Source organism: Chiloscyllium plagiosum, unplaced genomic scaffold, assembly GCF_037043375.1.
Source record: "Chiloscyllium plagiosum isolate Xiang-an unplaced genomic scaffold, Cpla_swu_hap1 HiC_scaffold_24, whole genome shotgun sequence".
Lineage (NCBI taxonomy): Eukaryota > Metazoa > Chordata > Chondrichthyes > Orectolobiformes > Hemiscylliidae > Chiloscyllium > Chiloscyllium plagiosum.
This window is the reverse complement of record NW_028270162.1, coordinates 359,538-372,880: the sequence shown is the minus strand read 5'-3', so window position 1 is coordinate 372,880 and position 13,343 is coordinate 359,538. Positions and strand designations below refer to the sequence as shown.

General features: G+C 54.4%; 1 protein-coding gene across 9 annotated transcripts in view; it reads right to left on the bottom strand.

Annotated features, from left to right (window-relative positions):
• Positions 1-13,343, bottom strand: part of ncor2 (nuclear receptor corepressor 2) — a 418,107-nt gene that overhangs the window by 376,896 nt on the left and 27,868 nt on the right. For all 9 annotated transcript variants that reach the window (XM_087999801.1, XM_087999810.1, XM_087999806.1 and 6 more), the window contains exons 2-3: positions 7,212-7,407; positions 4,232-4,359 (exon numbers count right to left, since the gene is read on the bottom strand). In XM_087999801.1, coding sequence (XP_087855927.1) covers positions 4,232-4,359; positions 7,212-7,316 — 233 coding nt within the window. In that variant the 5' untranslated portion in view covers positions 7,317-7,407. The remainder of the gene's footprint in view (positions 1-4,231; positions 4,360-7,211; positions 7,408-13,343) is intronic.

Here is a 13,343-nt window from a genome sequence, read left to right as displayed (position 1 = left end):
CGCACGGCCGGAGGACAGAGAGCGCACGGCCGGAGGAGAGAGCGCACGGCCGGAGGAGAGAGAGCGCACGGCCGGAGGAGAGGGAGAACACACGTCCGGAGGAGAGGGAGAGCGCACGGGCGGAGGAGAGAGAGCGCACGGCCGGAGGAGAGGGAGAGCGCACGGCCGGAGGAGAGGGAGAGCGCACGGCCGGAGGAGAGGGAGAGCATACGGCCGCAGGAGAGAGAGTGCACGGCCGGGTGGAGACCGAGCACATGGCCGGAGGAGAGAGAGCACACGGCCGGAGGAGAGAGAGCGCACGGCCGGAGGACAGAGAGCGCACAGCCGGAGGAGCGGGAGAGCACACGGCCGGAGGAGAGAGAGCACACGGCCGGAGGAGAGGGAGAGCATACGGCCGGAGGAGAGCGAGATTGCACGGCCGGAGGAGAGAGAGTGCACGGCCGGGTAGAGAGCGGGCACACGGCCGGAGGAGAGAGAGCGCACGGCCGGAGGAGAGAGAGCGCACGGCCGGAGGAGAGAGAGCGCACGGCCGGAGGAGAGGGAGAGCACACGTCCGGAGGAGAGCGAGCACACGGCCGGAGGAGAGAGCGAGCACACGGCCGGAGGAGAGAGCGAGCACACGGCTGGAGGAGAGGGAGAGCGCACGGCCGAAGGAGAGAGGGAGCGCACGGCCGGAGGAGAGAGAGCGCACGGCCGGAGGAGAGAGAGCACACGGCCGGAGGAGAGAGAGCGCACGGCCGGAGGAGAGAGAGAGCGCACGGTCGGAGGAGAGGGAGAGCGCACGGCCGGAGGAGAGGGAGAGCGCACGGTCGGAGGAGAGGGAGAGCGCACGGTCGGAGGAGAGGGAGAGCGCACGGCCGGAGGAGAGGGAGAGCGCACGGCCGGAGGAGAGGGAGAGCGCACGGCCGGAGGAGAGGGAGAGCGCACGGTCGGAGGAGAGGGAGAGCGCACGGCCGGAGGAGAGGGAGAGCGCACAGTCGGAGGAGAGGGAGAGCGCACGGCCGGAGGAGAGGGAGAGCACACGGCCGGAGGAGAGGGAGAGCGCACGGTCGGAGGAGAGGGAGAGCGCACGGCCGGAGGAGAGGGAGAGCGCACGGTCGGAGGAGAGGGAGAGCGCACGGCCGGAGGAGAGGGAGAGCGCACGGTCGGAGGAGAGGGAGAGCGCACGGCCGGAGGAGAGGGAGAGCGCACGGCCGGAGGAGAGAGAGCACACGGCCGGAGGAGAGAGAGCGCACGGCCGGAGGAGAGAGAGCACACGGCTGGAGGAGAGAGAGCGCACGGCCGGAGGAGAGAGAGGACATGGCCGGAGGAGAGAGAGCGCACGGCCGGAGGAGAGGGAGAGCACACGGCCGGAGGAGAGGGAGAGCGCACGGTCGGAGGAGAGGGAGAGCGCACGGCCGGAGGAGAGAGAGCACACGGCCGGAGGAGAGAGAGGACATGGCCGGAGGAGAGAGAGCGCACGGCCGGAGGAGAGAGAGCACACGGCCGGAGGAGAGAGAGGACATGGCCGGAGGAGAGAGAGCGCACGGCCGGAGGAGAGGGAGAGCACACGGCCGGAGGAGAGGGAGAGCGCACAGCCGGAGGAGAGAGAGAGCGCACGGCCGGAGGAGAGAGAGCACACGGCCGGAGGAGAGAGAGCGCACGGCCGGAGGAGAGGGAGAGCACACGGCCGGAGGAGAGGGAGAGCGCACAGCCGGAGGAGAGAGAGAGCGCACGGCCGGAGGAGAGAGAGCGCACGGCCGGAGGAGAAGGAGAGCGCACGGCAGGGTGGAGAGCGAGCACACGGCCGGAGGAGAGAGAGCGCACGGCCGGAGGAGAGAGAGCGCACGGCCGGAGGAGCGGGAGAGCACACGGCCGGAGGAGAGAGAGTGCACGGCCGGAGGAGAGCGAGGACACACGGCCGGAGGAGAGCGAGCACACGGCCGGAGGAGAGAGAGCGCACGGCCGGAGGAGAGAGAGAGAGCGCACAGCTGGTGGAGAGTGAGCGCACGGCCGGAGGAGAGGGAGAGCGCACGGCCGGACGAGAGAGAGTGCACGGCCGGAGGAGAGAGAGAGCGCACGGCCGGAGGAGAGGGAGAGCGCACGGCCGGAGGAGAGGGAGAGCGCACGGCCGGAGGAGACGGAGAACGCACGGCCGGAGGAGACGGAGAACGCACGGCCGGAGGAGAGAGAGAGCGCACGGCCGGAGGAGAGGGAGAGCGCACGGCCGGAGGAGAGGGAGAGCGCACGGCCGGAGGAGAGGGAGAGCGCACGGCCGGAGGAGAGGGAGAGCGCACGGCCGGAGGAGAGGGAGAGCGCACGGCCGGAGGAGAGGGAGAACGCACGGCCGGAGGAGAGGGAGCGCACGGCCGGAGGAGAGGGAGAGCGCACGGCCGGAGGAGAGGGAGAGCGCACGGCCGGAGGAGAGGGAGAGCGCACGGCCGGAGGAGAGAGAGAGCAAACGGCCGGAGGAGAGGGAGAGCGCACGGCCGGAGGAGAGGGAGAATGCACGGCCGGAGGAGAGGGAGAACGCACGGCCGGAGGAGAGGGAGCGCACGGCCGGAGGAGAGGGAGAGCGCACGGACGGAGGAGAGGGAGAGCGCACGGCCGGAGGAGAGGGAGAGCGCACGGCCGGAGGAGAGGGAGAGCGCACGGCTGGAGGAGATAGAGCGCACGGCCGGAGGAGAGGGAGAGCACGCGGCCGGAGGAGAGGGAGAGCGCACGGCCGGAGGAGAGGGAGAGCGCACGGCCGGAGGAGAGAGAGAGCGCACGGCCGGAGGAGAGAGAGCGCTCGGCCGGAGGAGCGGGAGAGCACACGGCCGGAGGAGAGGGAGACCGCACGGCCGGAGGAGAGGGAGCTCACGGCCGGAGGAGAGGGAGAGCGCACGGCCGGAGGAGAGGGAGAGCGCACGGCCGGAGGAGAGGGAGAGCGCACGGCCGGAGGAGAGAGAGCGCACATCTGGAGGAGAGCGAGAACACACGTCCGGAGGAGAGCGCACGGCCGGAGGAGAGGGAGAGCACATGGCTGGAGGAGATAGAGCGCACGGCCGGAGGAGAGGGAGAGCGCACGGCCGGAGGAGAGGGAGAGCACATGGCCGGAGGAGAGAGAGAGCGCACGGCCGGAGGAGAGAGAGCGCACGGCCGGAGGAGAGAGAGCGCACGGCCGGAGGAGCGGGAGAGCACACGGCCGGAGGAGAGAGAGCGCACGGCCGGAGGAGAGGGAGAGCACACGGCCGGAGGAGAGGGAGAGCACACGGCCGGAGGAGAGAGAGCGCACGGCCGGAGGAGAGAGCGCACGGCCGGAGGAGAGAGCGCACGGCCGGAGGAGAGAGAGCGCACGGCCGGAGGAGAGAGAGAGCGCACGGCTGGTGGAGAGCGAGTGCACGGCCGGAGGAGATAGAGCGCACGGCTGGAGGAGAGGGAGAGCGCACGGCTGGAGGAGAGAGTGCGCACGGGCGGAGGAGAGAGTGCGCACGGGCGGAGGAGAGGGAGAGCGCACGGCCGGAGGAGAGGGAGAGAGCGCACGGCCGGAGGAGAGAAAGCACACGGCGGGAGGAGAGAGAGAGAGCGCACGGCAGAAGGAGAGCGAGCGCATGGCCGGAGGAGAGAGAGAGCACATAGCCGGAGGAGTGAGATCGCACGGCCGGAGGAGAGAGAGGACATGGCCGGAGGAGAGGGAGAGCACACGGCCGGAGGAGAGAGAGCACACGGCCGGAGGAGAGAGAGCGCACGGCCGGAGGAGAGAGAGCACACGGCCGGAGGAGAGGGAGAGCGCACGGCCGGGTGGAGAGCGAGCACACGGCCGGAGGAGAGGGAGAGCACACGTCCGGGTGGAGAGCGAGCACACGGCCAGGCGGGGAGGGGAGAGAGTGCCCGGTCGGGGGTGGGGGAGAGCACATTGCCTGGGGGGGAGAGAGCGCACGGCCGGAGGTGAGAGAGGACATGGCCGGGTGGGGAGGGGTGAGAGAGAGAGAGGACATGGCCGGGTGGGGAGGGGTGAGAGAGAGAGAGGACATGGCCGGAGGACAGCAAGCGGACGGCCTGAGGGCAGCAAACGGACAGCAGATTATTAGAAAACGCCGCTCCTGACTGCATGCGACCTGTCAACATTTCGAAATGAAAGGTTGAGACAGCTCATTGATGATACTGAGGTTAACGAAACCTCAACATAGCGAGTAGCTGAGGTTATATGGACTGGTTTGTGGAAACAATGTGAAAAGCTAAAACTCTGATTGCAAGTTAAAGCCCTCACCGGTCAGCTCCTGGCTGGAATTCTGACAGTAAGGAAGGTCTCCGACGAAGATGATGGGTTAGATTTCCAGCTGATAAAATGGATCCATAATCCCTGGAATGACTGGGAAACTCAGAAACTCGGATATCCTGGAAAAGAAAATTTTATTTTATTACTTGCACTTGTTTTAACTTCACAAACATTTTTTAGTGACAGAGTACGAAGAACCAAAGTAAGGTTACCATAGTATTACTGGACCGTAGGGCTGCTGTCTCGTTAGAGTGAGATGACTGCTAGTTGTTTAAGCGGAGGGTCACCGCGTGCCAGGCAATGGGAGAGTATGAAAAAGACAGTTCTTCAGGGTATCCTCAGCCAATGGGGGAACTGAACCTACACTGTTGGTATCGCATGCCAGGTCTAGCCAAGTGAACTGACTGAGCCTCACCTGGAATTACAAGCTGCATCATGACAGGGTCTGAGGTTAATTGTCTCTTGTGGCTCAAATTGATGACAATGTGATGCTGAACACAATTCCAAGACAAAATGTTAGAACGTCTGTTTAATTCTTTTATCAGACATGGGTGTTCCTAGCTGGGGCAGCATTTACTGCCCACCCCTACTTGCCCTCCAAAATGGGATAGTTGCCTTCTTGAACTGCAGTAGCCCATGTGTCGTAGGTTGACCCGTAATGCCCTGAGGGAGGGAGCTTCAGGATTTTGACCCAGCAATGGTGAAGGAACAGCGATATATTTCCAAGTCAGGATGGTGAGTGGCTTGGAAGGGAACTTCCAGTGGGTGGTGTTCCCACGTATCTGCTGCCCTTGACCTTCTCGACAGAAGTGGTCGCGGGTTTGGAAGGTGCATTTTAAGGATCTTTGGTGAATTTCTACAGTGCATCTGATAGATAGCACCCGCTGCTGCTTCTGATGGATGGTGGAGGGAATGGATGTTTGTGGATGTGGTGCTAATCAAATGGGCTGCTTTGGCCTGGATGGTGTCAAGCTCCTTGAGTGTCATTGGAGCTGGATTCATCCAGGCAAGTGGGGAGCATTCCATCGCAGTCCTGACTCGTGACAGGCTTTGGGGAGTCATACTCACCCAGTACTCCTAGCCTCCGACCAGGTCTGATTGCCACTGTGTTTATCTGGTGTGTCTAGTTCAATTTCTGATCAACAGCAACCCCCAGGATGTTGACTGTGGAGTATTCAGACATAATACAAACTCTGCACAGTCCAGTACAGTCAGCTGCTTCTTGATATCATGTGAAATGAATCAAATTGGTTGAAGGCTGGTATCTGTAATGCTGAGAACATTGGAGGAGGCCAGTGGGGATCATCCACTTGGCACCTTCCAGTTGAGGACCGGAGTCATGCTTCAGGCATTTTTTTTAAAACACAGAAGTGCTGGGCTCCTTATCACTGAGGAATTGAGTATTTGTTGAGCCTTTCCACCAGTGAGTTGTTTAATTAACCCCATCATCCTGGCAGGATCCTTTAGTTGTAGGTCTACTGTGCTCTATCAAATTGCATGCTGCTGCCTCTGGTTAACAAATTGCCCTGTTGCTCTGTGTTGTAGCTTCATCAAGCTAACACCTCAGTTTTAGGTACGACTATTTGTACACACGAGACTATTCAACTCGTGCTGCCCAAGTGCAGAATCACATTTAACAGTAATATGTTCTGTATTGGTTTTTCCAAATTTGCAAATGAGCCAATGGCCACCATTTTGAACTTGTAAAGTACCAATCTATCTCAAATTAACTTGGAAAGACAAGGAATCTCAACAATATAAACAGTAGGCTAAGCAAGCTATTTTACTCTGCTTCTACTCAATGGCTACATTGATTAGCATTCTTCAACAGCAGGATGGTGCTCTCAGTGCAAAAAATGCATTCTATTCAACACACAATACAACAACAGCATGGATTAATTTCAGTTTCAGCTCCATAAGCCATATGTCCCAATGATTGAATCAAATAGCACGCTCTCTCAATTGATAGGCTAAGTACAGGCTATATTCAGCCAATCTGTTTTAACTAAAAACACAAAACAAAATGCTTACTATAAGGTATGACTGCAATTGAGCAGCACTAGCTGAACAATCTCAAGTGTGCTCATAGACACACTGATAAGATAGGAGACAGTGAGGTCTGCAGATGCTGGAGATCAGAGTTGAGAGTGTGTAGCGGGAAAAGCACAGGTCAGGCAGCATCCGAGGAGCAGGAAAATCGACGTTTCCTGAAGGCCTCCTGCCCAAAACGTTGATTTTCCTGCTCCTTGGATGCTGCCTGACCTACTGTGCTTTTCCAGCAACACTCTCTCAACATTGATAAGATAATCAGTTCAGCTCATAATGTTGCGTATTTGTTCTTGTCAGCGGTGACACATGTTCACACTCAGAGACCCATTCTCTGCAAACTAAAGGATTTTTTTTTAATTACCCAGTTTCGGGAGTCCACAGCAATTCTTTGACAAACAATCAGGACCTTTTCCTCTTGAAGGTTAAATTGTGATCGTTTGAAATGTGACATTCTGGAGTTTGTCTTGATGAGTAGAAGATAAAAGGCTACAACAGCCTCTCTTGTTGAGGTATATACAATAATTTACATTTTTAAAATAAAACAGTTACAAGTTCAAAGACTTTGAAAGTAATGACAAATAACTAATGTTCTCAGTTTAATCGTAACTTCATGTCCAACAGAATATTTCAGATTGAGTTCAATCAAACTACAACATTTTTTCATGGTATAGACATCTTTCTCAGATAAAAACTGAAAATGCTGGAGAAAATCAGTATGTCTGGCAGCAAACAGAGTTAATGATTCAAATCTGGTATGACTCTTCATTGGAACTGGAAGATTTTCTCAGCTACTTCACTCCGATAATGGACATGAACCAAAATTATAACTCAACATACCAATGGTTTCCAACTTGCAGAAGTTGCTGTTACCCAAAGGCTAGTAATGAAACGACGATGGTAATGTAACAGTGGCACTCCTTACCGTGTGTGGCCTGGGTAAATGAAGTGCAAGCGGCAGACTGTGAGTGGGGAATCTTTGCTCCGCACGCAGTCTGCTCTGTGTTACAGACTGATTCGATCCTGACATGATTCAAAACACAGGCTCAATCACCTCTAATTAGTGACAAAAAAACCTCTCGAGTTAACTGCATCAGGATCCTGCCAACCACATCCAAGCTCTGTAAAAAAAAACACAAGAAAATAACAACTAAATCTCACTTTATTCAAAGCAAGGCATGTATTTACTAGTAAAATACATCATTCCAAACAGATGGCTTGGCCAAAACTATCCCAAAATAGTTTTATTCTGAGTCAATACTTGACACAGTTACAAAATTGGTAAAAAACAAATATTGCCAAAGTATTTTCCTGTTTTTATTCCATGGAATACTATTTCAGTAAGCTCATGATTTGGAGATGCCGGAGTTGGACTGGGGTGTACAACGTTAAAAATCACACATCATCAGGTTATAGTCCAACAGGTTTAATTGGAAGCACTAGCTTTCGGAGCGACGCTCCTTCATCCACCTGCATAACCACCTGATGAAGAAGCAGTGCTTCAAAAGCTAGTGCTTCCAAATAAACCTGTTGGACTATAACCTGGTGTTGTGTGATTTTTAAACTCAGTAAGATCAATGTGCCAGAAATGGCTCAGATTGCCTTGACCTTTTTTAAATGTATGGAGAGCGCAGGATGAATTCCATTACCTCAGCAAAGTTTCAGATGTCATATCTTGAACAGGCCAAGAGTACTGGACTGTGCATTTACTTGGAATTGTTTCAGGATGAGTCAATTGGCAAATAAACATTTCCACTTTCTAAAGAGTGAATGACACCTCTAGTTGGCTGCTCACCAAATAGGTTGCTTAAAATTCAATTGTTTATAAAGCCTGCTTTATAAAACATTACGTTTCAAATATCATCTTTAATTCAAGGTAAAGGCAGCTATATAAAGAGACATGTCACCTCCCACTCATTCTGTCTGCAATAAGGCCAGGAGTCCTGGTTGCCATGGATCAGAGGCTCAGGTCAAGTTGTACAGAGAGCAAGGTGCCAATTACAGGGGAACCTCGATTATCCGAAGGAGATCTCGAGGTCCCAATAAAAACATTACAAAGACTGTGTTTCCAGCAGTGATTGTATCTTTTGTTTACAGTGATTAAACAGGCACTGTCTCCAAATGACTGACTGCCCGCCCTCTCTCTCTCCCCACACTTTCCCTGGGGATCTACACAGGGGTGTACCTTAAACACCCCTGCTTTCCCAGATAATCAATCCGAAATTGTCCTGTACAGGGCAAAGGTGGAACCTGTCAAAAAGTTGCAATAAAAAGTCGTGTGTGTATGCGCACGTGCGAGAATTGGAGACTTACCCCACAAAGGTAACTGCAGCAGTTTTGTTATTGGGGTTCAGCCCAGCTGCCCTGGAGAAGGGGCGGGTGTGTACGGGGTTGGGGGGCTGACAGGAGGGTGGTGTTGCAAAAGGACGGGGCGGGGGAAGGCAGGCTGGCAGTGTTCAGGGCAAGGGGTGGTGTTGCACAGGGTTGGGGGCGGTGTTCGGGGTGAGGGGGTGGTGTTGCACAGGGTTGGGGCGGTGTTCGGGGTGAGGGGGTGGTGTTGCACAGGGTTGGGGGCAGTGTTCGGGGTGAGGGGGTGGTGTTGCACGGGGTTGGGGCGGTATTCGGGTGAGGGGGTGGTGTTGTATGGGGTTGGGGCGGTGTTCGGGGTGAGGGGGTGGTGTTGCACAGGGTTGGAGGCAGTGTTCGGGGTGAGGGGGTGGTGTTGCACGGGGTTGGGGCGGTGTTCGGGGTGAGGGGGTGGTGTTGCACAGGGTTGGAGGCAGTATTCGGGGTGAGGGGGTGGTGTTGCACGGGGTTGGGGGCAGTGTTCGGGTGAGGGGGTGGTGTTGCACGGGGTTGGGGGCAGTGTTCGGGTGAGGGGGTGGTGTTGTACGGGGTTGGGGGCGGTATTCGGGGTGAGGGGGTGGTGTTGCACGGGGTTGGGGGCGGTGTTCGGGGTGAGGGGGTGGTGTTGTACGGGGTTGGGGGCGGTATTCGGGGTGAGGGGGTGGTGTTGCACGGGGTTGGGGGCGGTATTCGGGGTGAGGGGGTGGTGTTGCACAGGGTTGGGGCGGTATTCGGGTGAGGGGGTGGTGTTGCACGGGGTTGGGGGCAGTGTTCGGGTGAGGGGGTGGTGTTGTACGGGGTTGGGGGCGGTATTCGGGTGAGGGGGTGGTGTTGTACGGGGTTGGGGGCGGTATTCGGGTGAGGGGGTGGTGTTGTACGGGGTTGGGGGCGGTATTCGGGGTGAGGGGGTGGTGTTGCACGGGGTTGGGGGCGGTATTCGGGGTGAGGGGGTGGTGTTGCACAGGGTTGGGGCGGTATTCGGGTGAGGGGGTGGTGTTGCACGGGGTTGGGGGCGGTGTTCGGGTGAGGGGGTGGTGTTGCACAGGGTTGGGGCGGTATTCGGGTGAGGGGGTGGTGTTGCACGGGGTTGGGGGCGGTATTCGGGTGAGGGGGTGGCGTTGCACAGGGTTGGGGGTGGTATTCGGGTGAGGGGGTGGTGTTGTATGGGGTTGGGGCGGTGTTCGGGGTGAGGGGGTGGTGTTGCACAGGGTTGGGGGCGGTGTTCGGGTGAGGGGGTGGTGTTGCACAGGGTTGGGGCGGTATTCGGGGTGAGGGGGTGGTGTTGTATGGGGTTGGGGCGGTGTTCGGGGTGAGGGGGTGGTGTTGCACAGGGTTGGGGGCAGTGTTCGGGGTGAGGGGGTGGTGTTGCACGGGGTTGGGGGCGGTATTCGGGTGAGGGGGTGATGTTGCACAGGGTTGGGGCGGTGTTCGGGGTGAGGGGGTGGTGTTGCACAGGATTGGGGGCGGTGTTCGGGTGAGGGGGTGGTGTTGCACAGGGTTGGGGCGGTATTCGGGTGAGGGGGTGGTGTTGCACAGGGTTGGGGGCGGTATTCGGGTGAGGGGGTGGTGTTGCACGGGGTTGGGGGAAGTGTTCGGGGAGAGGGGGTGGTGTTGTATGGGGTTGGGGCGGTGTTCGGGGTGAGGGGGTGGTGTTCAGGATGGGGAGACAGGGATTTGTGAAAATTTAAAGGACATTAGAAGATTCAACCAGACCTGGTCAGAGCAGATCTTACTGCTGGGAGTCAATTTTCTGATCGACTGAGGGAAATGGCATTTGATGAACTGGGGACATTATTGCTCAATGAAATGAACCTGCTGAAAGTGGGAAGTGACTTTGCACTGATTTCTGTAAAGATTCTAAGGGTCCTGTGTAATGTATAAACAGGGTGTGAGTTTTCAGTTGTGTTAACAAATGTAGACAGCTCTCCTCTAGTTCAGTATATTAGGTCTCCACAAAATATTGTTTAGTTAAGGTTGATTTGAATTTGCTTGTGAAAATAAAGTCTTAAAATGTAAAAGCTTGTGTCATTATTCAATCAGATTCTGGGAATGCAGATACTGGAAATCTGAATTAAAAAATGCTGGAGAAGCTCAGCATCTGTGGAGAGAACAACAGAGTTAATGTTTTGTGTCCCCTATGATTTCTTCAGGAGAGAATGCAAATCTCTTTTGAGGAACATCGAATTTCGGTGCAGAATTAGGCCATTCAGCCCATCTCCACTCAGAGAGATAATTGGTACCCTGGTCTTGGACCAACCTTCCTGTCTGCCCCTCTCCGTGACCCTCAACTCGCAACAATACACTTGTCCCTTTTCAAATCACACAGTCTAGGGATTCTGGTACAATAGAAACTGCTGTTCTTAATGCCTTTGAGTTAGAATCAGCCAGAAACCACCAATTTCACGCTGCAGCTGTACAAAACTCTGGTGCGGCTGCACTTGGAGAATTGCGTATAGTTCTGGTCAATGCATTAAAGCAAGGATGCGGAAACATTCGAAATGGTTCAGAGGAGATTTACTAGAATGTTGCCTGCTATGGAGAGAAGGTCTTACAAGGAAAGGTTGAGGGACTTCAGGCAGAGAGAAGAAGATTAAGCGGTGATTTAATTGAGACATTTAAGATAATCAGAGAGGGTTAGATCGGGTGGATAGTGAGAGTCTTTTTCCTAGGATGGTGATGGATAGCACAAGCTGCATAACTTTAAATTGAGGGGTGATAGATATAGGACAGATGTCAGAGGTAGTTTCTTTACTCAGAGAGTAGTAGGGACATGGAATGCCCTGCCTGCAACATTAGTAGACTCGCCAGCTTTAAGGGTATTTAAATGATCATCACATAGGCATATGGACGAGAATGGAATAGTGTAGATGAGATGGGCTTCAGATTTGTTTCATTGGGTGGCACAACATCAAGGGCCAAAGTGCTTGTACTGTACTGTAATGTTTTATATTCTATAAACCTACAGGCAATTGCTTAAGAAACAGAATCAAACTTTTCTGCGATTTACTATAGAAAATGATATTTTGATGGTTGAATGAATAGGGCAGCACTACTGCCTTCAGTGTGTCATGGACCTGGATTGGATTCCAGGGTGGTGGTTGAGGCAGATAGAATAAGGGCATTTAAGGGACTTTTTGAGAAGCACATGAATATGTAAAGAATGTTGTTGTGGTTCTGTTCGCCGAGCTGGGAATTTGTGTTGCAGAAGTTTCGTCCCCTGTCTAGGTGACATCCTCAGTGCTTGGGAGCCTCCTGTGAAGCGCTTCTGTGATGTTTCCTCCGGCATTTATAGTGGTTTGTATCTGCCGCTTCCAGTTTTCAGTTCCAGCTGTCCGCTGCAGTGGTCGGTATATTGGGTCCAGGTCGATGTGCTTATTGATTGAATCTGTGGATGAGTGCCATGCCTCTAGGAATTCCCTGGCTGTTCTTTGTTTGGCTTGCCCTATAATGGTAGTGTTGTCCCAGTCAAATTCATGTTGCTTGTCGTCTGCGTGTGTGGCTACTAGGGATAGCTGGTCGTGTCGTTTCGTGGCTAGTTGATGTTCGCGGATGCGGATTGTTAGCTGTCTTCCTGTTTGTCCTATATAGTGTTTTGTGCAGTCCTTGCATGGGATTTTGTATACTATGTTGGTTTTGCTCATGCTGGGTATCGGGTCCTTTGTCCTGGTGAGTTGTTGTCTGAGAGTGGCTGTTGGTTTGTGTGCTGTTATAAGTCCTAGCAGTCGCAGTAGTCTGGCTGTCAGTTCGGAAATGCTCCTGATGTATGGTAACGTGGCTAGTCCTTTGGGTTGTGGCATGTCCTCATTCCATTGTCTTTCCCTTAGGCATCTGTTGATGAAATTGCAGGGGTATTGGTTTTTGGCGAATACATTATAGAGGTGTTCTTCTTCCTCTTTTTGCAGTTCAGGTGTGCTGCAGTGTGTTTTGGCCCTTTTGAACAGTGTTTGAACATTTCAGAACTGACAGCCAGACTACTGCGACCACTAGGACTCATAACAGCACACAAACCAACAGCCACTCTCAGACAACATCTCACCAGGACAAAGGACCCGATACCCAGCATGAGCAAAACCAAAGTAGTGTACAAATTCCCATGCAAGGACTGCACAAAACACTACATAGGACAAACAGGAAGACATATCCATGAAAACCAACTAGCCATGAAACGACACGACCAGCTATCCTTAGTAGCCACACATGCAGATGACAAGCAACATGAGTTCAACTACTATTATAGGACAAGCCAAACAGAGAACAGCCAGGGAATTCCTAGAGGCATGGCACTCATCCACAGATTCTATCAACAAACACATCGATCTGGACCCTATGTACCGGCCACTACAGCGAACAGCTAGAACTGACAACCGGAAGTGGCAGAGACAAACCACTACAAATGCTGGAGGAAATATCACAGAAGCGCTTCACAGGAGGCTCCCAAGCACTGAGGATGTCACCTAGACAGGGGACGAAACGTCTGCAACACAAATTCCCAGCTCGGCGAACAGAACCACAACAACGTGTACCCAAGCTACAAATCTTCTCACAAACTTTGAATATGTAAAGAATGGGGAGATATGGCCCAAGGGCAGGCAGACATGATTAGTTTCATTTGGCATCATATTTGGCACAACATCGTGGGCCAGAGGGCCATTTCTATGTTCTATGATCTTGAAAAGGTGGATGAGGAAAGGATGTTTCATTAAAAATATAG